General features: G+C 41.4%; 1 protein-coding gene and 1 long non-coding RNA gene across 2 annotated transcripts in view; one reads left to right on the top strand and one right to left on the bottom strand.

The window, feature by feature from the left end:
• Positions 1-19660, top strand: part of Cdh6 (cadherin 6) — a 146200-nt gene extending 126540 nt beyond the window's left edge. The window contains 6 exon segments of the mRNA NM_012927.2: positions 657-910; positions 7867-8003; positions 10384-10505; positions 11555-11672; positions 11813-12064; positions 18157-19660. Coding sequence (NP_037059.2) covers positions 657-910; positions 7867-8003; positions 10384-10505; positions 11555-11672; positions 11813-12064; positions 18157-18647 — 1374 coding nt within the window. The 3' untranslated portion in view covers positions 18648-19660.
• On the bottom strand, positions 13238-25143 carry LOC103695100 (uncharacterized). The gene is made up of 3 exons (XR_015674235.1): positions 25047-25143; positions 16021-16101; positions 13238-13536 (listed from the first exon to the last, which is right to left on the bottom strand). It is a non-coding gene; the product is annotated as an uncharacterized LOC103695100 (long non-coding RNA).
• Positions 25144-25457: the final 314 nt, after the last annotated feature.

Genomic DNA, 25457 nt, shown 5'->3' with positions numbered 1-25457 from the left:
GCCCTTGTGGGGATGTCAGGGAAAGATTTTTACTAACTCCTGCAAAAACTATTTTGTCTGAATGGGCAAGAGAGACTCACAGATCTAATCTGTAGTCACAATTCTGACTACACTCAGACTTGCCTGAAGATGTTTCAAACTATACATGACCAAGTCTACCAGAGAAGCTTTAGTAGGCAAGAGTGGATTCACAGGCATTGGCAAGTTCTAAACACTGAACAGATAAAGCCAGAAGTGAGAATCCCTGGCAACATCTACTACGCGTTGCCAGCCTGCCTCTAGCAACCCGCTCTGTTCAAACACGAAGTAATTTAAAGGAGAGGGGGAAGCTGAGAAAGATCCCTACATCCCATTCCATTCCTCCCCATACTCCTGGCAACTGAAAACCCACTTTTCAGTGGTGGTAGACATTCAGGCCATATTTCTATCATGGTCAAAAATTGGTTCTTCACAACCTATGTAATAGCTTTCCTCTTAATGAACTATGCTAATGTAGGGGTTGGAGGGGTAAATCTCCTCTTTGCTGCCTCTGCTCACCATTGCATTGGTATGTGATGATTTCCCTAAGCAGACTGTTCACATCCATTTGTTAGAGATTTGCACTAAAACGGTTTGCCTTGCCTCTCTGTTGTGTCTTGCCTCCCTTTCTTCTGAAGCTCTTGGATTTTGAAAAGAAGAGAGTGTACACCCTCAAGGTGGAAGCCTCCAATCCCCACATCGAACCCCGATTTCTCTACCTGGGTCCGTTCAAAGACTCGGCCACAGTGAGAATCGTGGTAGATGACGTAGATGAACCTCCTGTCTTCAGCAAACTGGCCTACATCCTACAGATACGAGAGGATGCTCAGATAAACACAACCATAGGCTCTGTCGCAGCTCAGGATCCTGACGCTGCCAGGAATCCTGTCAAGTAAGTGCACCTCAGCGCCATCTCTTTCATAAGTTAAGTCAATTTTTTTATATCCAAATACCCACCGGCTCCTTAGAAAGGAGAAATCTTTTTTTTCCCAGTTAGACAGTTCTATGTTGCTGAAAAACTATTCCAAATAGCACCTTTAACTGCCCTTGCTCACCCCATAAATACTATTTTAGCAACAGCATAAACCTCAAGCACACAAAAGTTGAAAGCAAACCAACAGTTGGATGAGAGGTCCAGGAGCTCGCTGTTTAAGTGAGGTGATACTAGGTGGAGTGGCTGATTGGCCTGGGCCTCTTCGTAAGGTTTAAGATGGTTTACCATAAAGAATGGAAGACAGAAATAAACCAGCCTCTGAGCTTGATAGCCAGCTTGCTTTTCAAGTGCTGGAGGACCTATCATGTGACACTTAGAGGCAGAATTATGCTCCATTTTCGATGACTAATTTTCCTCTTGCATATGTAAATAAAAACAAGAAGTGTTTCGTGATATGTCTGGGAAATGCCGGGGAAATTAATAGGGTAGGATCCAAATTAATGCTATGTAAACAAGCTTCGTCTTCCCTGTGCTGTGCTGGCTCCTTAGTTATAAATCATGTGGCAAGGAAGCCTCATTGCTCTTGGAGGCCACTGACAACTTGGGGATTCTAGAATCACATGCAAATCCCGGAATCAGCCAACTGCCAACCTTCAGCTCAGTAGAATAAATGAAAACGGTGCTAAATCAGAATTCTATCATGTAAATCATTCTCCTTAGATAAAGTACACAGGGGGGAAAAATAAAATCTGTAGAGATTCTTGCCAGTGAGTCCACAGACATACTCTGATCAGGGTACCTGCCAGACACCAAGCACATTCTATGCATAAGGGAACGCACCAGACAATTAGACTAAGTCTGCAACACAGAGAGCTTACAGAGAAAAATAAACAAAGGGTAGATATGCAGTAGGTCAGGTGAAAAATTCGAAAAATCATATTAACGGGGATCCTGTTTAAGATGGTGTGACTGGGCTTAGCCTTCTTAGGAGGAAATCTTTGCAGTAAAGATTTGAAGAAATGGAGGGATGAGCTACGTAGAATCCTGGTGGGAGACCTGCAGAAGAGGTAAAGGAAGGAGAGGCAGTGGCTGAGAGGTCTGCACATCAAGGAGAAAGGAGAGGAGTGGAGATAGGGAAAGAAAGGAGGGAGATGAAGAGAGAGAAGGGGAGGAATGAATAAGAGATAGTGGAAGAAAGAGGTCGGCAAGGTCAACTGAGAGGCAGCAGGGAGATTTGCCATCACGGTCCTACTGGGCTTCACAGTTCACAGCAAAGCCTGAATTTTATCTAAATGTGGTGAGAAGCCATCTGGAAGTCTCGAATAGAAGAGCTACCTAATCCCACACTCCACTCTTAAATGGCCATTCTGTATGTTGTGTGAAGAATATTACTAGAGATAAAAGAACATGTAGCTCTAAGTGCATGTGCTCTAATTTCCAGTCCCTTTTTTTCTGGTCAAATCTCATGATACCTTTGCATCTAAAATGCACGATGTCTGCTCCACTCTCAGGGCAGACAGAACCATGTCTCATTTATCTACTGGAAGATCTTTGACACATTGAAGAGGGATACGAGCCACCAGTGCAGCCACATGTTAGCTCCAGGGACCCAGTATTTCCCCATGTGATTTAATATGCTTAGTCGGGGAAGTGAAGAATGGCTTTCATTTCCATAGCATATGCCCCATAGGTACTTTCACAACTACTCTGACTTGGAGCTCGTTCTGATTACATAAAGTGGAGGAGGGGCCTTAACAAGTCAGTGTCAAGTTCCAGTGAAAAGTGTGAATGCTAGAAGTTAACCAATATAAGCTTATGTTAACTCTCTGATAGTTCAATGTGCTTTTAACTTGAAGGGAAATGTCTTCTGGAAATTTAGGCTAAATACTTTTATACTGGTTTTTAAACCAGTTGCCAGTTTTACTCACTGTTCTCTGCGTTATGAACGGAAGTACTTAGCTTGTCGAGCTGGGTTGGCTGTTGGTTTCATGCTAAAGACTTTCACTGCCTCAGAACATGTAGATTTGATATATAAATTTAGATTTAAGTCTAGGAACACACATAGATTACATTGATGTCTCAGTGCATACTCCAGTGATTTCCCTGATAGGAAAAAATTATTCTTATATTAAGAAACTATGTCTATACATAGTCTGGAGTTTGTCTAGACACACATTTTTGAATAACTGTAAGACTATGTTAGGTGAACAAATAATTCTCCAAATGTTGAGGATTTTTTTATGTAGTCACCATCTTTAACTCTTTTTTTTTTTTTCAGAGCTGGGGACCAAACCCAGGGCCTTGCGCTTGCTAGGCGAGCGCTCTACCACTGAGCTAAATCCCCAACCCCATCTTTAACTCTTTTATCACAAAACAATGTCCTACTTTTAACTTTATCACAATGTCTTTGGATACATACAAGAAAAAACATGTCACTATCAGTATCTGCCATGTACAATGTCTAAGTGAGGACTAAAAAGGTAGCTTAGTAGTTGCTGCTCTGACAAAGGACACTCGTTTGGTTCCTGATGCTCGTATGAGGTGGTTTATAACTGCCTAACACTCCAGCTCCTAGGGATCTGATGTCCCCTTCTGACCTCCTTAGGTACGCAGGCTGATGTGCGCCTACACACACAGAGACACTCACTCGTCCACATGAGTAAAAATAAAGTGAATCTTATTACTAATCTACAGGCAAATATGGCCTCTGTCCCACCACACAAGTCGCCCTCACTTGAAGACATATTACAAGCCAAATCATTCAATCACAAAATGCAGTGATGTCTCAGAGGAGAAGGTCGAATCAGTCACGGCCACCATGCAGAGGCTGGCTGCCTTACTTCCTGTTGTCAATGGTGACAGTTGATGTTTCTGGACAATAAATATCGCTGATATAAACTGAAATTACTTTAGAGGAAAGAAAATAACAAAAAGAAAATACAGCTTTATCTATAATCATCTTTCCTAAACAATATAGGCATTTTAGGGCTTCCATTAATTTTTAATTCCAATTAGGGAAGACAATATAAATTTCAGTATTTCCTAACTAGTTAATCTTCTCTCTTTAAAATTTTAAGCTGCCTTAAAGTTTCAACTCAAAGTTTCCTACTACTTCCTGTATATTTCAAGGCTTGATAGAGAAACATGATTATTTGTAAAACTTAAAACTATATCAGGAGGCAGAGACAGAGAAGGAACAATGGCCGTTGTATCTGATTGTGGCAGCTTGTAAGAGCAGGAAGCAGGACTTCCTAGGCTTGGCATTTTTCATGAGGGAAAAACATGTTCATAGATAACTATAAGGTTTCTCATAGCCGATGAGTACAGTAATTTCCTTTTTCAGAAGTAGCAATGTGTTACAAATATTTGTCATCTGTCTTCTAAAGTGAAAAAAATAAAGATGATCAAGTAAGTTCAGTGTTCTCGCCTAAGTGTTTTAATGACTGTTGGCAGAAATGTCAAAACTAGTAGATAACTTTCTAAATACGTCTGAGCACTTCTGAGGATGAAAGGTCCATGTTCAGTACCCGGAGGCTACAATGAAGGATCAGTGACGACATGGACATTGCGAGGTCATTTATTCTTTTCTGAGATGAGTTCGACTGGCAAGCAATAAGTAAATGCCTGTTTCATTCAGACAACCGCTAAGCAACAAGTATCAACATAAAAACATTGCTCTACCTGGTGACTTACATTTTAAATAAAAATAGTTCATTGATATAGAATATTGAGCACTGGGCATTACTGCAAATGACTTATATCTTGTTGTAGAGCCTTCGTAACTCTAAATACACCGGGTACTTGGATGATTTATTTAAATGGTATTTCAACTAAGCCAATTTATAGCCAACATTTTTTGATCCTTACGTGCTTCATTGTTTTGCCCCCTTTCCAGGTCCCCCTCCCCATCTCTCCTTCCCTTTGCCTCTAAGGAGGTGCTCCCCCACCCCATGCATCCCCCTTCCCTGGGGCATCAGGTCTCTACAGGGTTAGGTGTATCCTCTCCCACAGGGCAGCCCTCTGCTACGTATGTGCTGGGGCCTCGCGCCAGCCCATGGATGCTCTTTGGTTGGTGGCTTAGTCTCTGGGAGCTCCCAGGTTAAGCCATCATTTTAAACTCCCTTCCATGACATAAGTTGTGAAAATGCAGTGGACATGGGAGTTCTTTTTTTCATGACAAACCTTAACATAACCTCAGCAACTTTTCACTCATAAACATACATACATACATACTTGTTCCCTTTACATGGCTATCCTAAAAATCAGTTACAAAATTAAATAAATTTAAAAGTAGGTTAAAACTAGTTAAAAAAAGTTTATTTTAAAAAGATACGATTTCTCCATTTTCTTCATCTGCTGTCAGTGTTGGGGTTGCTGTTCATCTTTGGTTTCTACGATGCCATTCTGGGCCCTCTGTGACTCTCCACACGCTCTCTGTAAATAGTCTCTGTCACTTACTCTGCCCTAGCACCGTTCTTGCCTTGTTGAACAACTCCTGCTCCTATTGGGTATTTAGGGACGCCGTCCTCAGCACTCCCATTCCCATGCTCACTGAATAAGAACTCATTAGACCTCTCCACCCACTGTCCCTCAGGCCCACAATCTCTACCTTCCAAAACCGGGCCTCGCATCTTTCCCCAAGCCCTGTTTTCCACTCCTCTTCCAACATCTTGTGAGAGTGCCAGCCAACATTCCTCCTCAATTCAACCAGTCATCTTTCTGTCAACATGGTTTAGATTATGATGCTGTCCTGCATGGAGCCCATGGAGAGATTCCCATGGCATTTAGAATAGACCCCAATTCTTTCCTACGGCAACACATGCTTCTGCTTAGACTCTGCATTCCTCTAATCCTGTCCCCTACCTCCCTCTCCTACCTTACCATCCTTGCCCACACTAGGCATCTTTTGTTTTCCAAAACCAGATGATCTTAAAATATAATGGATGATATAAAAAGTAACCCGTCCCTATATAAGCATGTGTATTAACATTCTGACAATCTAAAAACTTTCTTTCCTTTTCACTTATTCCTCTTTCTTATACCCTGACTAGTTTCTCCTCCTGCCCCTCCCCCATTTCTTTCCACCCACTTCCCCTTTCTTCTCATCCACCCCCCAATCCTGCTTTACCTCCCCTCAGAAAAGAGCAGACCTTCCAGGGACATCAACCAAATATAGCATAAAAGGCTATAATAAGACCAGGCACATATTGGCATATCAAGGCTGAACAAGGCAACCCAGTAAAAACACTTCCAAAGGACAAGCATAAGAATTAGACACAGCCTCCACTCCCAACTGTTAGGAATACCATAAGAACACCAAGTTATAGAACCATTCCTAGGACCTAGGTCAGACCCACACAAGCTTCCTGATCTCCGTGAGCCTACTTGAGTCCCAGTCAGATGAGTCTGTGTGCTGTGTTCTCTTCTTTTCTTTTTCTTTTTTTTTTCTTTTTTTCGGAGCTGGGGACCGAACCCAGGGCCTTGCGCTTGCTAGGCAAGAACTCTACCACTGAGCTAAATCCCCAACCCCGTGTGCTGTGTTCTCAAGGAGTCTTTGATCCCTCTGGCTTCCCCAATTCTTCCTCCGTCTCCTCCGCAGGACTCCTGGAGCTCCGCCCAATGTTTAGTTGAGGGATTCTGCATCTGCTCACATCAGTTGCTGGATGAAGTTCCTCTCTGGTCTCTCTGATGACAATTATGTTAGACTCCTGTCCCAGCATATTCTGAAAGCATGAAAAAGTGTGTGTCCTAGGTTTTGCGGCTGGGTTTATGTCCCAGTCCCTCCACTTGAGGCCCTCACCCAGTTACAAGAGGTGGCTGGTTCAGGCTCCGTGTTTCCCATTATGAATCTTGGCTAGTGTAACCCTCATAGATTCCATGGAGTCTCCATTGCACTAGGATTCTACCTTGCTCCCAAAATGCCCCCCAATTCCAATCATCTCCCCCAGTATTCTCTCCCTCTCTTCCCAAAACCTGATCCCTCCTGTTCTCAACCCCACCTACTCCCAGTCTAAAAATTTAATTAAAAATAGAATATATCCTAGGAAATTATGCATGAAATGGTCTATGAAATTAGGATTGGAGTTTGAACCCCAGAGCCTACATAAAGGACAGGTTTACATAGCTGCCTGGTTAGAATTCCAGGACTCTAAAGGCAAAAACTGGGGATCCCTGCAGCAAGCTGGCTAGCCAGAGCAGTAGTCTCTGGGTTCAAGTGAGAGACCCTATCTTAGTGAATAAAGAGGAAAGTAATTGAGAAAAACTCAACATCAACCTCTGATGTGTGAACACATAAACACGTACACCTACACATTCACACACATACACATATACACACCATACCACACCACACCACACACACACACCTACACACCACACACACACCTACACACCACACACACACACACCACACCACACACTCACACCTACACACCACACACTCACACACACCACACACACACCTACACACCACTCACTCACACCTACACACCACACACTCACACACACCACACCACACACACACACCTACACACCACAAACTCACACACACACACACACACACACCTGCACACACACACACCCCATACATACACATACATACACACACCACATATGAAGCCATAAGAAATTAAATAATTACTATATGAACTTGATCTAAATTGCATATTAAAATAAACCTGGTCTAATTGCACATTAAAGAGAAATTAGTAGAATCATACAACTTGCCTGGTGAGTGTACTATTCAAGCTGATTGTAAAGATATAATTTATCAAAATATTTTGCTTAAGTTACAGTTGCAGATGCTTAAAAGCACTACACATAGAAAGAATTAATAAATGAGATATCCTTGGAGTGGGTTTATGTTGTGAAAAGAGCAAGTCAAGGAAAGTCAAAATTCTACTCTGCGTTTTCAGGTACTCGGTGGATAGACACACAGATATGGACAGGATATTCAACATTGATTCTGGAAATGGCTCCATTTTTACATCAAAACTTCTCGACCGGGAAACGCTGTTGTGGCATAACATCACAGTGATAGCAACGGAGATTAGTAAGTCCACCCTCACCAGTGCTGTCCCCACTGATGGAATGAGTGGGTAGGGGACAGCTTGTTCAAGCATAGCCAAAGCTATTTATCTCAGATCCAGCGTCCTGCTCCGGTGTTGGTTGAGTGAAAGCCACTGGGGAGATACCTGCAACAATGTTTCTTCTAAATGTGTGTTGATTGACTGGAGAAACTGGAAAAAAAACAGAAGTTCTGCAATTTGGAGATTAAAAATCCATCTCTCCAGGCTGGTGAGATGGCCCAGCAGGAAAGTGTCCATCCCCAAGGTCCACATAAAAGCTGGGTAGATGTGGTGGCTGCCTGTTATCCCAGCATTCAGGAGGCAGAGATAGGGGGCAAGTTGGCTATCTAGACTAGGAAAGCATTCAGCAATCAGTAAGGTGGATAGTGATAAAGGAAGACATCCAACATAAATTTGGGGTCTACACACACACACACACACACACACACACACACACACACACACACACAAGAATATATTGAGCTGCATGATGGCGTGGTGATGATGAATGCCTTTAATCCCAGCACTCAGGAGGCAGAAGTAGGTGGATCTCTCTGAGTTCAAGGACTGCCAGGTCTACAAAGAGAAACCCTGGATAGATAGATGATAGATAGATAGATAGATAGATAGATAGATAGATAGATAGATAGATAGATAGATAGATTACATTATATAGAAATCTTTCAAGTGAAATAGAGTAAGTACATGGCGGCAGATATGGTTTCCCAAAGATTGTAAGCTCGAAAGTCACAAAAACATCTGAAAAAAAAAGTGAATTCTCAGATATTGTGTGAGGAAGCAAGGGAATAGGTAGAGTCATATATCTTCAAAATGTAGGCATTGGCCAACACATTTTAGATAGTCTTTCTAACCTTCTATAGAATTTCCATTTCAAAATCTTTACAAATTAAGAGCTTCAAATCATCACATTCCTATAGTCTATCAAATCGAATAATATAAAATACCAAATAATCAATAAAATATTTGGAATGAATTTTATGGCACTCCACATGAAATCTAACCCAAAGAAAATAATGGCAAAAAATAAATTTCAAATGAAATGATTTTACTCAATGGAAGTTAATGTGAACTGTGAGGGCTGTTAAACAGAAGCACGTAAAAAATGAATAATCTTTAAAATAATATTTTAGTGTTTAAAATAGGCTTCCAGAGGGATATAGCTCTTTTAGATTTTGTTTTTAATTTCTGAAGTTCTAAACACTTATAGCTCAGCCGACATCTGCTGTGAGAGATTCCATATCAAATGGTTTGTTACGGTTCCGTTTTGTCAACATAACTCACAAATGTGGAGTCTGTGAAGGAGAGAGAGTAGAATAATAAACGCCAATGTGAGCAAAGGAGGTGCTGGCACGACACTGGTGATGAGGGCACCATTAGACATTTGTGAGATAGGAATTTGGATTTTGGAACTTGTGCCAAGGGACTGGCAGGGACACCAACAACAGTACACTCAAAGCTTTAAAAGTACAAAATAATCGTCCACTGAAAATGACAATTTTTCAAGACGTGAAATTTAGTTTTTTTACAAAAGTCATTTTATGTTTATTTTAGGTTTCTGCCCAAAGTTTCCCATTTTTAGTATTTTAATGTTTTTCTAATATATTTTAAAATATGCGTGGTTGAGACATATCACAATTTCTGCGCAGCCGCTTTCTCTCTGGGAGGATAGTGTGAGAAAAGTAGATAGAGATCTCAAGAATACTATTGCCAGAACTTGCTAACCACCTTCAGTAAGTGAAAATCTGAGCTCTTGTAGAAAATCAGCTCTCACTTACTCCAAAGCCTTTTGACTCACAGTTTCATTTCCTTGAGAATCTAGAAGTTTCTACCTGACTTACTCCTTCTCTTCGGTCACATCTGTACCTGGTGCCTCTGAGACACCACTCAAAATAGCGGCTCCGTCTCTCTCCATCCCTTTTCTCTGCTTCATTTCACCCTCCGGTGCAGCGTATGTTCCTGCTTATCGCCACATTAGAAAGACAACCCAGAACTCACTATATTTGTTTAGCTCCTTTTCTGGCCCAGCACCCCAAATAATTACCAGCTCAAAATTAGGTGTCAGATGTTTCAGTAAGGTCTTATTAAATGAACGTTCAAATAGATGTGGGTTAAGGGGATGAGAGAGGAAGCGTAAACACCAAACTTCTGCCCCTCACACCGGAAGTCCGTCCTGCCCCTCAACCCGGAAGTCCATGCTGCCCCTCAGACTGGAAGTCGGTCCTTCAGCAGACCAGGGGATTAGCATGGAAGGATGAGAATGAAAGAGTAGGTGGCTGCTGTTGTCTAAGGAGAAATGGTGACAGACACAAAAATGCCTGTTTCTTTCTTTTTGGTGTGCATCAGATAATCCAAAGCAAAGCAGCCGCGTGCCTCTATATATTAAAGTTCTCGACGTCAATGACAATGCCCCAGAATTTGCTGAGTTCTATGAAACTTTTGTCTGTGAAAAAGCAAAGGCGGATCAGGTGAGTTGTATTTTAAAAAGCACCTTCAGCTTGGAAGTCAGATTAATTTAGATCTCATAATTGAGATGATACACACAGTGGAGGGCCCCTCTTGAATTATCTATGAAGTAGATGCCAAGGATATTAATACCATAAATAATAACCAAGACGAATGTTTAACTTGCATAAGAGAACAAATAGTTTTTAAGAACTGGAAGTTCATCAGTCTCCGGCGCTGACGCGGATTCCAAATCAGTCTTAAGTTTTCATTAAAATAGATTAGTCATAGTGTTGCTGGAATAAAACCTTTATTGGTGACAGATAGCTTAATTTGCATATGTACTTGAAAATAATAACTAGAACATATTATCCAATTGCCTATAATTCACAGTTTTACTTATTTACATTGCCCATCTGTAGAGTAATACAAATTCATGAATGTTTTACTGCTTAGCCCATTTGCCACCCACCTGAGGTAGGTCTTTGCAGCCTGTGACGGAGAAATTATGCTGCACTTCCTCAAAACAGAAATGCACTATGAGAGTGCAGGGGGAGAGCAGAACACTCAAGTTATTGTAGGTTTTTGACATTAATTTTCTTTATAATTTTTTCCTAAGTTGCTGACCTAGGAGCATAAGAAGATAGTGCTTTAGCATAGGCTGCCCAGGATACATCCACTTCCTTACGTTGCAACACTGTCAATAACCATTGAGACATTTTGGAGTTCTGTATTACTCTCCAGCAGAACTTCTCAGCCAGGGTGATTTTTGCCCCCCGTGGGAATTTCTGGCAAGGTCTGGAGATCATTCAGATTGCCACAACCTAGGAAGAGGCTCTGGTGTATAGTGAAGTGAGGCCCAGGTGAATACCACACTGTTTGCAGAGTGGATCCCACAGCAAAGAAGTAGTCCTTTGAATGGAATGCATTGATAGATGGTTTTGGTTTTGGTTTTAAAGAGCTGTTATTTTCATTAAATTACAAACTGTAAAATTAAGCAATTTCCTAATAAACTGTAAGGAACACTTGTGGGCCGTAAACCTTTATGACAACCTTCTGGCTTCTTTTTCAGCTGATTCAGACCCTGCACGCTGTTGACAAGGATGATCCTTACAGTGGACACCAATTCTCCTTCTCTTTGGCCCCAGAAGCAGCCAGTGGCTCTAATTTTACCATACAAGACAACAAAGGTGAGTGATCCCCTGACCTTCCCTTTATTCAAGTCCCTACAGGACTGGATCTCAGTCTCCATTCATATCTGTCTCCATCGCAGCCTGTTCGATGAATGACGTAACATCCACACACTTACCATTTTGCTTTCTGCTTCCAGACAACACTGCAGGGATCCTAACTCGGAAAAATGGCTATAACAGACACGAGATGAGCACTTATCTCCTGCCGGTGGTCATTTCAGACAACGACTACCCAGTCCAAAGCAGCACTGGGACAGTGACTGTCCGGGTCTGTGCATGTGACCACCATGGAAACATGCAGTCCTGCCACGCCGAGGCCCTCATCCACCCCACAGGGCTGAGCACAGGGGCTCTGGTGGCCATCCTTCTGTGCATCGTGATCCTACTAGGTAAACTGCTTCTCCCTGCATCCTATCTCCCCTTGGTGAGGGGCACACACTGTTACTGTGACACTCTAGATTTTTCCGCCTCCCCCAGTAAGGCATACAGCCTGATCTAGGTGAGTAGAGTTATATGCTGAGAATCTGTGTTATTCAAACATGAACTCGTTTTTTTTTTTTGTTTTTTTTTGTTTTTTTTTTTTTTTTGCTTTAAAAGAATTAATGGCCTTGAAGAATGAACAGCTGTGATATGTGCCCATGTCTTTGCTTGCCCAGGGTGTCACTTCCCCCAAAGAATATGTTGCCTATCACACTGAAATGCATCACGGGGGAATTGGAAAGCAATACCGATATATACCCTGTTTGTTCTGTTTGTTGTCAATATTTAACTTGGCAAATACTGGTAGATTTTGAAGAGTGCAAGTCATCCAACCTGGAGCATCTGACAGAAGCCCCTTCTACAAGGTAATTTTTAAGATCAACAGAAAACTGGAAAAGGATGATGGAGACTTTTCCTTCTCACACACAGGAAAAAATAAAAGTACGGCATTTTTCTTTAACAAAACAAAGTTAATTTGAGCTGCACAATGGACTAACTGCCCACTTAGTGTTGCTTTCTGGTTACCACATATACAATGGCTATAATTTTCAGATTGTTAATCAACAACTCCCATCATTAGGAAGCAAATCTGGATCCCAAAGAAACAAATGTAATAAAAGTGAAAACCAAGACCAGTTAGGCCCTGGATATGAAGTCTTTGCCCAAAGAGCTCATGTGTTGGAGATAGCGTCTCCAGTTGGTGGTGCAACTGCGAGGGAACTGGGTCAGGAATTGATAACATCATTAAATGATCGATGTGCTGATGAGTTCAGAGCTGAATGGGCTGTTAGGATGTGGGGCCCAGTTGAAGAAATGATGACACCTGGCATCCCTTTGAAATGTATATCTGGTCCCTGGACCCTTTTGATCATTCTGTCCCTTACCCATCATGAGATGAGCTGCCTCTTCTGCCACATGTTGCTGCCACAATGACTCTTTGCCTCATCAGAGTCTCAAAAGTAGATCAAGTGACCATGGACCGAACCCTCCGAATCCCTACGGCAAGATCTGTCTTTCTTCCATTAAGTTGTTTCTCAAATGTTTAAGAATTTTCTCAAAGAAGTAAAAACCAACACAAGGTCTAACAAAGATACAAGTGATTGTTTTTAATTTCCAATCAAAAGAAAACTGAGTTCAAAAAGCTTAACAAGCCTTTGACTGTTACTCAAGTAAGAAATCAAATCTCAGCTAATGAATCCTTTCCAGAACTGAGAGTAAGGGGCTAGAGAGATGGCTCAGCTTTAAGAGCACTGGCTGTTCTTCAGAGGACCCAGGTTGGATTCCCAGCATCTATATGCCAGATCTCACAGTCATCTTTAGTGGTAGTTCCAGGGGGTCCAGGCATACATGTGGTGTGTGGACATGCATGGAGACAACACACCTATGGACATAAAAAACACAATTAAATTTTTAAAAATAAAAAAATGGTTTGGTTTTACAATCTTGCCTATACAGTTTAAAACAAAAGATCCACGTTCTACACACACCTGTAATCACAGCACTGAAAAGGTGGAAAAATAAAGATGAGAAATTGAAAGTCATCCTTAGCTCCATGGTAAGTTTGTACCAGTCAAAGATTCATGAGACCCCTCTCTACAAAGCAAGCAAGAAAGCATTAACAGGAGGGAGCCTCTTCCAAGAGTGACACTTGAATAACAGTGGAGAAGCATAGAAAGGGGCCTGCATTTCTACAAGAAAGAAGTTTCTCATTACTCAACAGTGCTGTCACCTACAACAAAGACTGGAAACCTGACTTCAGAGCCACAATCCTCTTCTCAAGATCTGAGCAAAGCATTTTATACTTGGAAGGTCTACAGCATGGACAGTGTACAAAGGCATATCAGTGTCCCTAATTCTGTGCGTCTGTAAAACCTGGAGGACTTTATCGTTGTTCTTGGTGGAAAGGGAGTGTCCAAATGACCTCGGGTAAGGGTGGGGGCTGAGCTGGTGGAAGGATGAGTGACCTTTACCTACTAACCCTTGACCTTACTATCTCTAGTTTGCCTGTCCTCCTATGTTTACATGTTAGTTGTTTTTTTATGGTTAACATGCAAAGCAATGTATCTCTCACACATGAAACTGATCTTCATACACATGTGTCCTCATACTTGGTCCCACCCTCTCTCTTCCCTGCTGCCCTATCCCTTCCCCAACTGGCCCCCTTCTGCTTTCTTTCATATATTCACTTCATTCCCTACTCTCCTCCCCCCTCATTAGACCCTTTCTACTTTTGTAACCTATAATCCTACACATATTTAAACATGCGCACAGATATAAATACATACACATTGTATATATACAAACACGTAATGTTAATCTAGGTTCTTCGTGTAGAATACAGGATTCGTTCTGAATTTGACTTATTTCAAGTAATGTAATGATCTCTATTTCATTTTTGTTTGTAGCTGCATGAAATTCCATTGTGTCTGTATCACGTTTTCTTTATCCATCTACTTAGACATCTGGGCTAGCTCCATTTCCTGAAAATTGTGTGTAGAGAAGCCATAATCACAGATGTGTAAGCATCTCTGTGGCATGTTGACTTCAGGCATCGGTCCGTTTTCTCTTATCTACCCTCTTCTTACTCCCTAACTCATCTTCCCCTTTCACTTCTTTTCCTGCAATAAACTCACTGTCTCTTCATTATTCTTAATTGGCTTCAGTACCTTCCACACCTTGGCTAGTGTTTGGGGGACTCTGTGCATTTTTTTAAGAAGAAAATGAGTTTTAGCTTAACTAAGCTCCTACCATAGACTAGATGCTGTGCAAGATGCTTTACAAATGTTTTTTCTTGCTCCTCAGAACTTCCTGGGGTGTATGTGTCTGCATCTTCAACATGACAGCTGAGGCAGCGAGATATGAAATAAGGCATGTGACCAAGGCACACATGGGAGAGGTGATAGCACTCAGTGCTACACCCAGGCTTTCATTCCAGGCTGATGTGGTCCTCCCATCCCAATCCCTAGGTTCTCTGTGAGCGTCTGGAGTACAGTGCAAGTTCCAGGCTCAAAGAGACGTTAGACTTAGATTGGGATCATTGGAGAGATTAAAGGCAAACAAGAGGTTCCCAGAGAAGGGAAGCCACACTGGCTCAGGAGAAAATCTCATACAAAAATCTGTAGTTCTGGGATAAGGCACTTGCCCACTGCAAAGAAGTCCCTGGGGGAAGAGCATGGCATCTAGTATTTTACTAAAGAAAACAGTAGGAACATTCAAACAGAAGTTACAAAGTGTGCAGGGAAGGAGTTGGAGGGGACAGAGATTTGGGGAGGATTTGACCTAACACATTATATACATGTAGGAATATTAAATGAAATATTTTAAGCATCCCAACAATTACATCGAATCTATATAGCAATTTAGAGTTTTGCAGATTTTTACATCTAACCCATTCCTCTTGATAGCCCCAGACATTATATTATTGCTTCCCTTTTACAGAGAAATATATGGGCTCTGAGAGGTCAAATTACTTCTATAATCGAATTGGAGCATGAATTTGACCACATTTTTCCCCTCCCTTCCCCCACCCCTAAAATCCTGCTGCTGTCTTCCTGCCCCAGGAGGCCAGGGAGAGAAGAGACCAATCCCTACCTCTCAGATGAATCCTAAATGCTTCTGTCCCAGCCCAGTCTCCCATTTATAAAAGTCAGTTTTCAAGGTGTCAGGTGTACACTAAGCTAACAGAAGACATAGACAGTCACCTTCACCATAGAATTAAACTGTGGATGAGCACTGGGCACCTGTGGCTTTTGGTTATTCCCTCTCTCACTGTGGCTACAATTTCAGATGAACACAGAACTGAGATCTTAAAATCTGAGTACTTTAATCTGGAATATGATAGAATGATAAATGCTTGTTGTCTCACCTTTAAAGATGGAAAGAATTCATGTACATTGCCGTTGAATGGCTTAAAGGCAGATGGCTGGCAAATCCATACCACTTTACCCTGGAAAGCATCATGAAAGGAAGATTAGACCTAAGCCCTGAAGGTCTCCAACCCCCACCAAGGTGGAGCTGAAAGCTCACCAAAACCACCAGGGTCCCTTGCAATAGAGCTCTTTCCGTATTCTTTCCTTGGCTCCTTCTGGCCCAGCGTCGGTCCCCAAACACTACAAGCACAGACCTACCTAGGGGCTGCATCTGTTTCCCCTTTGCCAGGGAGCACCTTGGATAGCTCCTGTCGCTGCTGAAATGGTACAAACCTGCACAGCCCATGGAACAGGGAAGTTCTCCCCAACCTCCTTGCCCTCTCCGCCTTTTCATATTCACATTTCACTTAGCAGCCTCTAATAATTCCCTGACTTGCTATACGTGTTGTTTATTTTCTGTCTCCATCCAATGGTCCCCACACATCTGTCCATGCTCTGAAGCAGGGCTTTCCATCCCTGTGTTTTACTGGTGGTACCTAGAACTGCGCCTTACATAAAGCAGACACTCCATAAAGAATGAATGGATACCCTGGGTGGATGAGCCGGTAGAGGCACCGGGACAGTCTCTGACAAGAACAGGGAGTATGGACTATTACACGGACAAATACTTGAGAATGGGAAAACTATTTCCTTAGGAAAGAGACAGTCATCCTAATATGCTTCCAGTGTGGCAGGTAAGAGTGTAACCTTTTTAGTCTGGTGGACCTGGATTTGAATTCCCGCTGCATGTGACATCTCTGGACCTCAGCATCCTCGTCAGTAAACCGGGGGTCTTAACCATGGTTAGTAGTCATAGGACTATCACAGTGACTAAGTGCGGCCAAGTAGGAAATGCACTTAGCACAACGACTGGTCTGGAGAACTCTCTAGGCAGCCAAGTAGTAATACTGTTAGTAGAAAGGATGAGATATATATTTTTTTTCAAGTGAGCGTGTAAATCTATTCCCTGGGAGCAAGATGTAATCGCCTCCTAAACATAGTTGCAAGAATTCAGTTTTCAGGGCATAAAAACTGAACTGGACCAGTAATGGGGGAAACGGTAAAGAGACACTGCTATTGTGTCCTGTAGTAAATGCCACCGGACAGACACAGACTAGAAATGCATTTCCCGTGTTGGATTCCGTACCACCTTCTCTTTAAGCTGTTGCTGTTTTTATTTTCTACCCATAGGTCCATTTGTAGGTAGATGTGTGTCTCTCTACAGGCAGACAGCTTTGCTCTACCAACCAGCCATGAAGAAAGATCAGAAGCCATTTAAACATCATTCTTGCTTTGCCTCTAATTTGAGCTAGAAGAAAAAAAAACCCAGTATGTCTGTAAACCAGGCATTATGGCCAATGAACATGTGGGATAGAAGTCTTTGAAAGTGCAATCTCAAATAAATATGCTTATTTAACTCAAATACCAATCATAGGGAAAGTGTGTCACTATCTGCCCTATTTAATTGACTGAGCTTGAGGCCCAGACTAGCTTTTGGAATCTGGGTCTCTCTGGGTTTTATCTGTACTAATATTTTTTGGTATGTGGGAAGGTATGCAAACATTCACCTCTCTGCTTGGGATTTTAAACTAATTTTATACTTTTCTCAGGGGGCTGGGGGTGCAGGAAGGCATGGTGCAATAGTTATTTTAGATGTGGAGTTACATGAAGCCTTCAACACATCTCCTAGGTGCCAGCCTTTTCTTTATACCAGCTTTAGAGCGTCTTAGCTGCTTGGCATAATTTGCACTTTTATCACAGTACTTTCTCTGCGGCTCCCATTCTTTTATTATTATTTTTTCCTACCTTGAAAGTAGTTGACATTTTCAAAGGGGGAAGAAGAAGGAAATCCTGACAAAATATGATAGTATTTTATCCCCTGGTTAAAAGTATAGCCTTCTTTAAAATACTATATTAGAAGGTCCTGATCTGATTATGGATGGAGACAAAGGCCTCCTAAACTCTGGGGAAAAGTTGAGCCTGCATTTTCAAGTGTACTTTTAAAGCTGTAGGTTGGAGCAGTGTTTCTTCCCCGACGTTAATTGGGTGGCAAATTAACTTTCCTTCCCTTCTGTTTTGCTTTCCGCTTCCAGTGACAGTGGTGCTGTTCGCAGCTCTGAGGCGGCAGCGAAAGAAAGAGCCTTTGATCATTTCCAAAGAGGACATCAGAGACAACATTGTCAGTTACAACGACGAAGGTGGCGGAGAGGAAGACACCCAGGCCTTTGATATCGGAACCCTGAGGAACCCTGAAGCCATGGAGGACAGCAAATCGCGCAGGGACATTGTGCCTGAAGCTCTTTTTCTACCACGGCGGACTCCAACAGCTCGTGACAACACGGATGTCAGAGATTTCATTAGCCAAAGGTTAAAGGAAAATGACACGGACCCAACAGCCCCTCCCTACGACTCCTTGGCCACCTATGCCTACGAAGGCACTGGCTCGGTGGCCGACTCCCTGAGCTCACTAGAATCAGTGACCACAGATGGAGACCAAGATTATGACTATTTGAGTGACTGGGGCCCTCGGTTCAAAAAGCTGGCAGATATGTACGGAGGGATGGACAGTGACAAAGACTCCTAATCTGTTGCCTTTTCATTTTCCAATATGACACTGGAATATGTGACGTGGCTATTCCTTTCTATTTATCCACTATTCCGTGAGGGGTTCTCCGTTGTACCCGTTCCAAAAGTCAATGGCTGCAGTCCGTGTGGATCCAATGTTAGAGACTTTTTTCTAGTACACTTTTATGAGCTTCTAAGAGGCAAATTTTTATTTTTTAGTTCATGCAGTTAACCAAGTTAGCCCAGCAGGCACGCTGCGGGAGGAGAGGAAGGAACGGCGTTTTTCCCGTGTTCCCCTTAGAGCAGGTTGGCCACGCCCCTTACTGCTGGCCTAGACTCTACTTTGGTTCACGGCCTCCATTCCGCTGAATGCTCCAAATGTACATTTCACATGCTACACATGCTAATGGAAGAAGGGATCATACTTTGATGATTAAAAATATAGTTTTAGTATTTAAAAGGGGGGAGGGAACAATTGGGAAATTGTTCCTGGTCTATCAGTTGTCAAGGAGATAATTAACTATGAAGGGGTTTGTAAGGATATGCGTGTGTCAAGGAATATAAAGTGGGGCATCCTGTCTGTGCTGGAAGAGGTGTTTCTGGCATCAACAAATACTCGTAATGCTGAATCCTTCCATGTTCTAAGATGGCTTAGAAGCAAATCAAGTGGTATCATGTTCAAAGACAGTAACGAAAGACAGGGCTGTGTTCCCTGACAAGATTTTGTTGCATGTGATAAACAGATGCTTCACCATCATGCCAAACAAAGGAAAAAAGAGAAATAGCTTTACAAAAAAAAATTAACAAAGGACATATTTAGGGAATTTCAAGGTTTTGTACTACCAACAGTATCCCGGGTCCCTTCATTCTTTCAACTATCAGTAAACTAATGAGAAGTAGGTCTAATCATATAAGCGTCCTTGAGAGAATTTCCTGAGGCAAATGTTAACTCTTTGTCTGTAGTTGTTGTTACTATTATCCTACTATACCTGAGTGTAGCAGTGTGAAGTACAATAATTCATATTCTTCAAATACTTCTTATATAATTAACTTGACTTAGTATGGCTTAGTAGATTGAATATCCCACCCTAGAGTTCAAGGGGAAGGTTAGAGCCAGCCACATTTGAACCTAACCCTTGCCCTTTGCCTTCGGAGACATCTGCATCCCTACCCTGCAGCAAGGGAGAGAAATGAATGGCATTGAGATGTTGGTGAATGCCGGCACTCCATGCTCCTAAAATGCTCACAGAAGAAAAGCGAGGATTCCCTTCAGCAAGAACACTTAAGACTCATGTTACAGTGACAGCTGATTTCCAAAAGTAGCCATGTTTTCCCACTGCGTTTAAGTTGGCTTCGGTAGCAACACTGCCATCTTTATCTTTGAACTGATGATAAAGTAATGGTCTCAACTCTGACAGAAAAGTAATATAAAATCCATCCAATCCATTCTTGCTCTAATTATGCAATTAGGCCCTCTTAGTCAGTTATTATCCAGGGGACCCAACTGAACCCAGTTAATCCTCTGGCAGGTTCAAATCATTTATTTCATATGGCCGTTCTAATGACTCTCCTCATTAGAATCTCACATTGTGCAGTCGTCAGAAATTTCCAAAGTACTGTAATGAAAACATCCTCATTTGACAACCTTAAAAAAAGGCTCTGTACATACATATATAATATATACGTAAGAATGTGCTGACTTCTCTTAGTAGTCATAGGAGTTTATTTTCAATTAATGTTAATTTTATAGAGATAATCTTAGTATCATTTCCATTTCAGGGTAATGTTTTCCCAACATATTTTCTGTTTAGAAACACACTGTTGTTTAGTTGACTTTTAAATGGGTATGTTACCCAGGAAGTAAAGGTGGCACCTGGGGAACAAGAGAAATGTGGAAGTCGGAATACGTTAAAAAAAAATTTTACAACCACATTGCCCTTTGTATTTCCTGAATTGTTTCCTGCTTATGATGGGATGCCCTGAGCAGCAATGAGTATTTCATGCTTAGGCTATTCCAGCCTTTAGGTTTCGTTTTTCTAATTCTTCACGTGCACACACACACACACACACACACACACACTCACTTACACACACACACACACACACACAGGAATGCGAACAAATGCTAAAGAGGGCTTCACTGAAATGGGCCAGTATGTATCATATCCACAGGTAAGTAATGAAAAAAGATACCCAAGGAAGATTAATAAGAGTTACTAGGAATCACAAGAACCGCACCTTCCACAGTTTATTGTAAAATCAGAGTACTCCATCTTGTATCTTACATTATGTGACAAAGTGACATAGTTCTTAAAAAGAAAGGTATCATGAAAAGTTGCCCTTTTGAGCTTGTGGTGTGAAATTTGGTGTGAAAATTTCAAGGGTTGACAAGAGCAATTTCCAACCTTTCGTGATAAAGCTGATCTCTTCCTCTGAGTGTAAGTGTTCCTTGAAAGGAAGTTGAGCTGTCTGTGACGTAATGGGTCAAAGTATTTTTAATCTCCCTGAAAAATCACACATCATACCAAGAATAGATGAGTATGACTTAATATCAAAATAACTGTTTATTGTCTTATCACTAAGATTGTTGGTGAAGAAAATCCACAAGAAACTGAATTATTTGAACCCTGTAGGTGTCACCTTCAGAGAAACTCTTGCCTATGAGAGTCATCACACAGAAAATGGGATCTCCAACGTCATCTCTCTCTACAGTTCTGCTTCCCAGAAAAATACCAGGTCAAGAACCTCCCCATGAGCAGATTTCTTTCAGTGATGAGTTCTAAGTCAGCCTGAAATGCTATTCTGGGTGAGGGACATAGTTTTCAGTTCAGTTTTCCTATTTGTGTGTGTGTGTGTGTGTGTGTGTGTGTGTGTGTGTGTGTGTGTGTGTCTTCATCTACAGACACAGGCGACGAGGGTGGCAAGAGAACCAGAGGGGTCCACCTTAACATTTGCTTTGTTGAACATAAGCAGATTGGTTAGCAATACAAGGTTGTTTCAAGTGCACTGGTGCCTGTCTAACTTTTCTTTAAAGCTCTTTGACAGAAAGAGAGTCTTTAAACCTCTTATGATGCTTCCTAGAATAAGCTTGAGAGTTTAGAGAACACTGAGGCATTGTGCGTGAGGTTAAAACTCCCTCACTTCATATCTGTTCTCTTCAGAAAGTCGGGACGCATCTGTCCTCAAATAAGTAAATAAATCAAACGGGAAAAGAGGTGCAGACCATTTCATAAGACCCTCAGAGTGGAAATCCGGGCACTGTAAATACGGCTTCCCTAGTTTTACATCCTGGAGGTTCAGCTAGAGAGTCACCCTATTTTCGGATGGAACAAAGCTGGTGGTTTCATTTTAAATCAGGATAAAAATATGTGGCTTAGTTCTCATTTCCACTTCTCAAAAGTGTTATACAAGAAACTGACTCTGGATCTCAGAAGATCCAAGTTTTGAGAAGCCAAAATAACTTCCCAGTGTTTCCATTATGTAATCTGTGTGTCTTGTGAACAATATTCTACATAGAATGCTCTACCCTGAAGCAGGTATTTCCTAGAGGAAAATGACTTACAGAATATCGATGAGGCATCCTTAGACTCTGTAGCCCTGAGCACGACAGAAAGATGACAGCAAAAAAGAAAGAGCAGAGTTGGTTCCTGGGTGCAAGTTAAGTATTTGAATGAGGTGCTTGTCCTAATCAAATAAATCCCCTTTCTTCATGAATACAGCCACCAAATAAATTCTCTTAGCCCCTGATTACTATGTTTGAAGCGCAGCACAAAGACTTTGGGAAAACACTCTCAAAAAGTCAAAAATCTCTGCTATTTTAAAAGTCAGGCTCCATTTTTTTAAAAATCATTTTTGTGTACTTTTAATTTTTACTTTATCTAGATGAGATCATGTTTGAAATGTCACGTTGTAGATGGGGGCTCAGGATACAGGCAGTTCCCTGTATTTAAACTAACACTACACCCAAGCTTCTTTATCAGATTACACAAGCAGAGAGATTAACAACTGGTGTGAGATTCTTCAGGAAGATGGTTCACATCCTCCGCTCCGACAACCATGTCTTCTTTTCCAGAGAGTGGAATTACATGGTGGTCTCCTCAGAGTTTGGTGACAATCATGGTGGCAGGCCTAAATCTTCCTTTGACGTCTTTTACAGAATAATTTTCAAAAGGGATAATTCTCTACTAAAAATACTGGACCCTGACAATATTTAATGTGAAGAGCAATACCCCGTTAGGAAGCAAATACATTGGCTCGCAGGCTTGTTAAAAGTTAATAAAGAAATAGCTCATTTTTAAAGCCAGGAGTTTATGGTCTCTGCATCATCGATTTAATTTAAGCATTGCTGAGACAATCTTTAATCTCCCCATTTTGTAATACCTTATTTATGGTGCATCCTCCTTTTTTAATTTGGGGGGAACGGTAGCCTGCCAGAGCCAACAGATGAAAGTGTTAAAAGGAGGTCAAGCGGAAACAAAGGCCATTACCCGCCATATTTCAGACAGGACTGGGGCACTTAGCCGAGGAGACACTCGGTTATTAGATTAATTTCAAAAGACCTTTTACAAGTTGCTTAATTCCATTAAAAGAAAAAAAAGAAAATAAAAAAAATAAAAAAAACGTGGACCACAAACTCAAATTTCCTTTCAAATGAGGTTATTTGACAAATGAGAAATGGACTCAGTGTTGTAGAAAAAGCATCCCGCTGTAATGAGAGCTTGGTCTTTCGTGTGAGGCTATGCTATTTATGTAAATATATCTGGCACACCTTCTGTAAGCTTTTAGTTTTCTATGATCTATTAGTTTAGTGTTTATTAAAAATAAAATAAAATAAAAACCCGTATGTAGAATCACTCAGCACTCACGGGGAATGCTTGTACAACAAACGTCCAATAGATCTGCTCTGAAGAAACATAGGAACACTTCAAACACACTGTGCTGTTCTGTTTGCAATTATTCTTACTGCTTTGAAAGGAAGCTGCACCAGAATAGGCCTTGTAATAAGCGCTGTGTGCGTCTTCTCTAATACCAAGCTAAGGCAGTTTGGCGTTCTCCTACTGTGACTTGTGATTTCTAAACCAAGAAAATAAAGGCTTTCTGGTATCGACTGTACTTAATTAAAAAATAATTCAAGTATAAATTGAAGCTTATGCCACCCTTTGAAGACCCACTGGCTGGAGTCCTCTATCTGTTTGTGTCTTCAGCAAGAAGAACGAATGGGTGGACGGAAACAATCGGGCTGGCTTCCATCCACGCGCCCAGTTCGGCAACTCTTTGTAGCCTCATGCATTACATGGCAAAGTTTTCTGTATTTGAAGAATGGGGTGACTCAGAGTGGCTGGGCCTTATGTTGTAGTCAAATGACAGATAACATACTCCTTGACATGGCTTCTTTTATTTGGTTTTCTTTTCTTAGTCTTATAAATTTGAAAAGAATGCAACTTTAAAAAGTGATTTCTCACAAAGAGTAAAATATGCCTTTTGCAAATCAATTTTTGTAACATTATTTATATGATATTACTTAATAAACTGTTTTTTTTTCTAACTTGTTTTTTTTTCCAATTCTCTCAACTATTGTTTGTCACCATGGATGGTTTTTTGTTGTTTTTTGGTTTGGGGGTTGTTGGGGTTTTTTTAATGTATTTAACATATTTTCATTTTCTGAATTCAATATTTCAACTTCTTGGCTAGCTAACTAAAGCTAATTCATTATATTGGAAGTAGCTTGTAACCCATCGTTTCTCCTAGGCAGCCGTCTATAACACTGGTCCTGTGCTATGCAACACACTGCTGGGACACCAAGAATTCTACTGTTATTTATAGTGTTGGTGAAAGAAGGTTGTTTATCCCCACAGTAATTGTTTCAGATAAAAAAAAAAGCAGCAGTTCTGTATTTGTGTCCCTTCCAAACCCCCATCCTTTATTCTAGTCCTTTAAAAATAATTGTCTGTGGATCTATCAGAGAGAGAGAGAGAAAGAGAGAGAGAGAGAGAGAGAGAGAGAGAGAGAGAGAGAGAGAGATTGGAGTAAAACTGAAAAGAAAAGGCAATATCCTGATACAAGGAATAAATGGGGCGTTTTCAGCCCACTCAGAGCTGTAAGGCTTCACATCTTACTCTTTTATGAAGTCGCCTCCCCTTTATATGGAGACTGTTTGATAATTATTTTTAACTAGTAGATTTCACAGCTGTGCCTAGGAGATTTTCCTTTATTCATTTCTTTGTTTCTAGTATACTCTGTTGAGAACGCACAGCGTGTTGTGGAAAGCTCAACAGAGAAGCAGACTAAGATATCTCCCCTTCTCTCTAGGCAAAAAATGTATTCATTACTTTTGTGCTCCTGTGATTTAAAAAAAAAAAAAAAAAAAAAAACCACGACCAAAAGCAACTGAGGGAAGAATGTTGTTCTTTTGACTCACAGTTTCAGAGAAAGAGTCCACAGTAGTAGGGAGGCATGACACCAGGTAACCTGAACAGGAAGCTATGCGGTACCAACTTCAGCCGGAAACAGGAAGTGAAGAGTTAACCGGAAGTGCGGCAAGGCTATGACTCTCAAAACCTTCCCCCAATGCCATACTTCCTTCAGCAAGGCTGGCGCCATCTCTAAAGGCTCTACAACCTCCACAAACAGGGCCACCAAGCTGAGGACCAAGTGTTCAAATATGCGACCCTATTGTAGGCATTTCTCAGCCAAACCACCACAAGAGATAAGAAATCAAGCAGACCAACAGGGGAAAGCAAAAAGGAAAGGATGCTTAAGCCTTGTCCCTGAAGTGAACAGGACTTAGAAAATTCAAGTAGTATCAGAAGGTATAAATGCCGTATAAACT

Source organism: Rattus norvegicus, chromosome 2, assembly GCF_021556685.1.
Source record: "Rattus norvegicus strain SHRSP/BbbUtx chromosome 2, alternate assembly SHRSP_T2T, whole genome shotgun sequence".
Classification (NCBI taxonomy): domain Eukaryota; kingdom Metazoa; phylum Chordata; class Mammalia; order Rodentia; family Muridae; genus Rattus; species Rattus norvegicus.
Note: the sequence above shows the minus strand (reverse complement) of the source record. Positions and strands in the feature narration are given on the sequence as shown.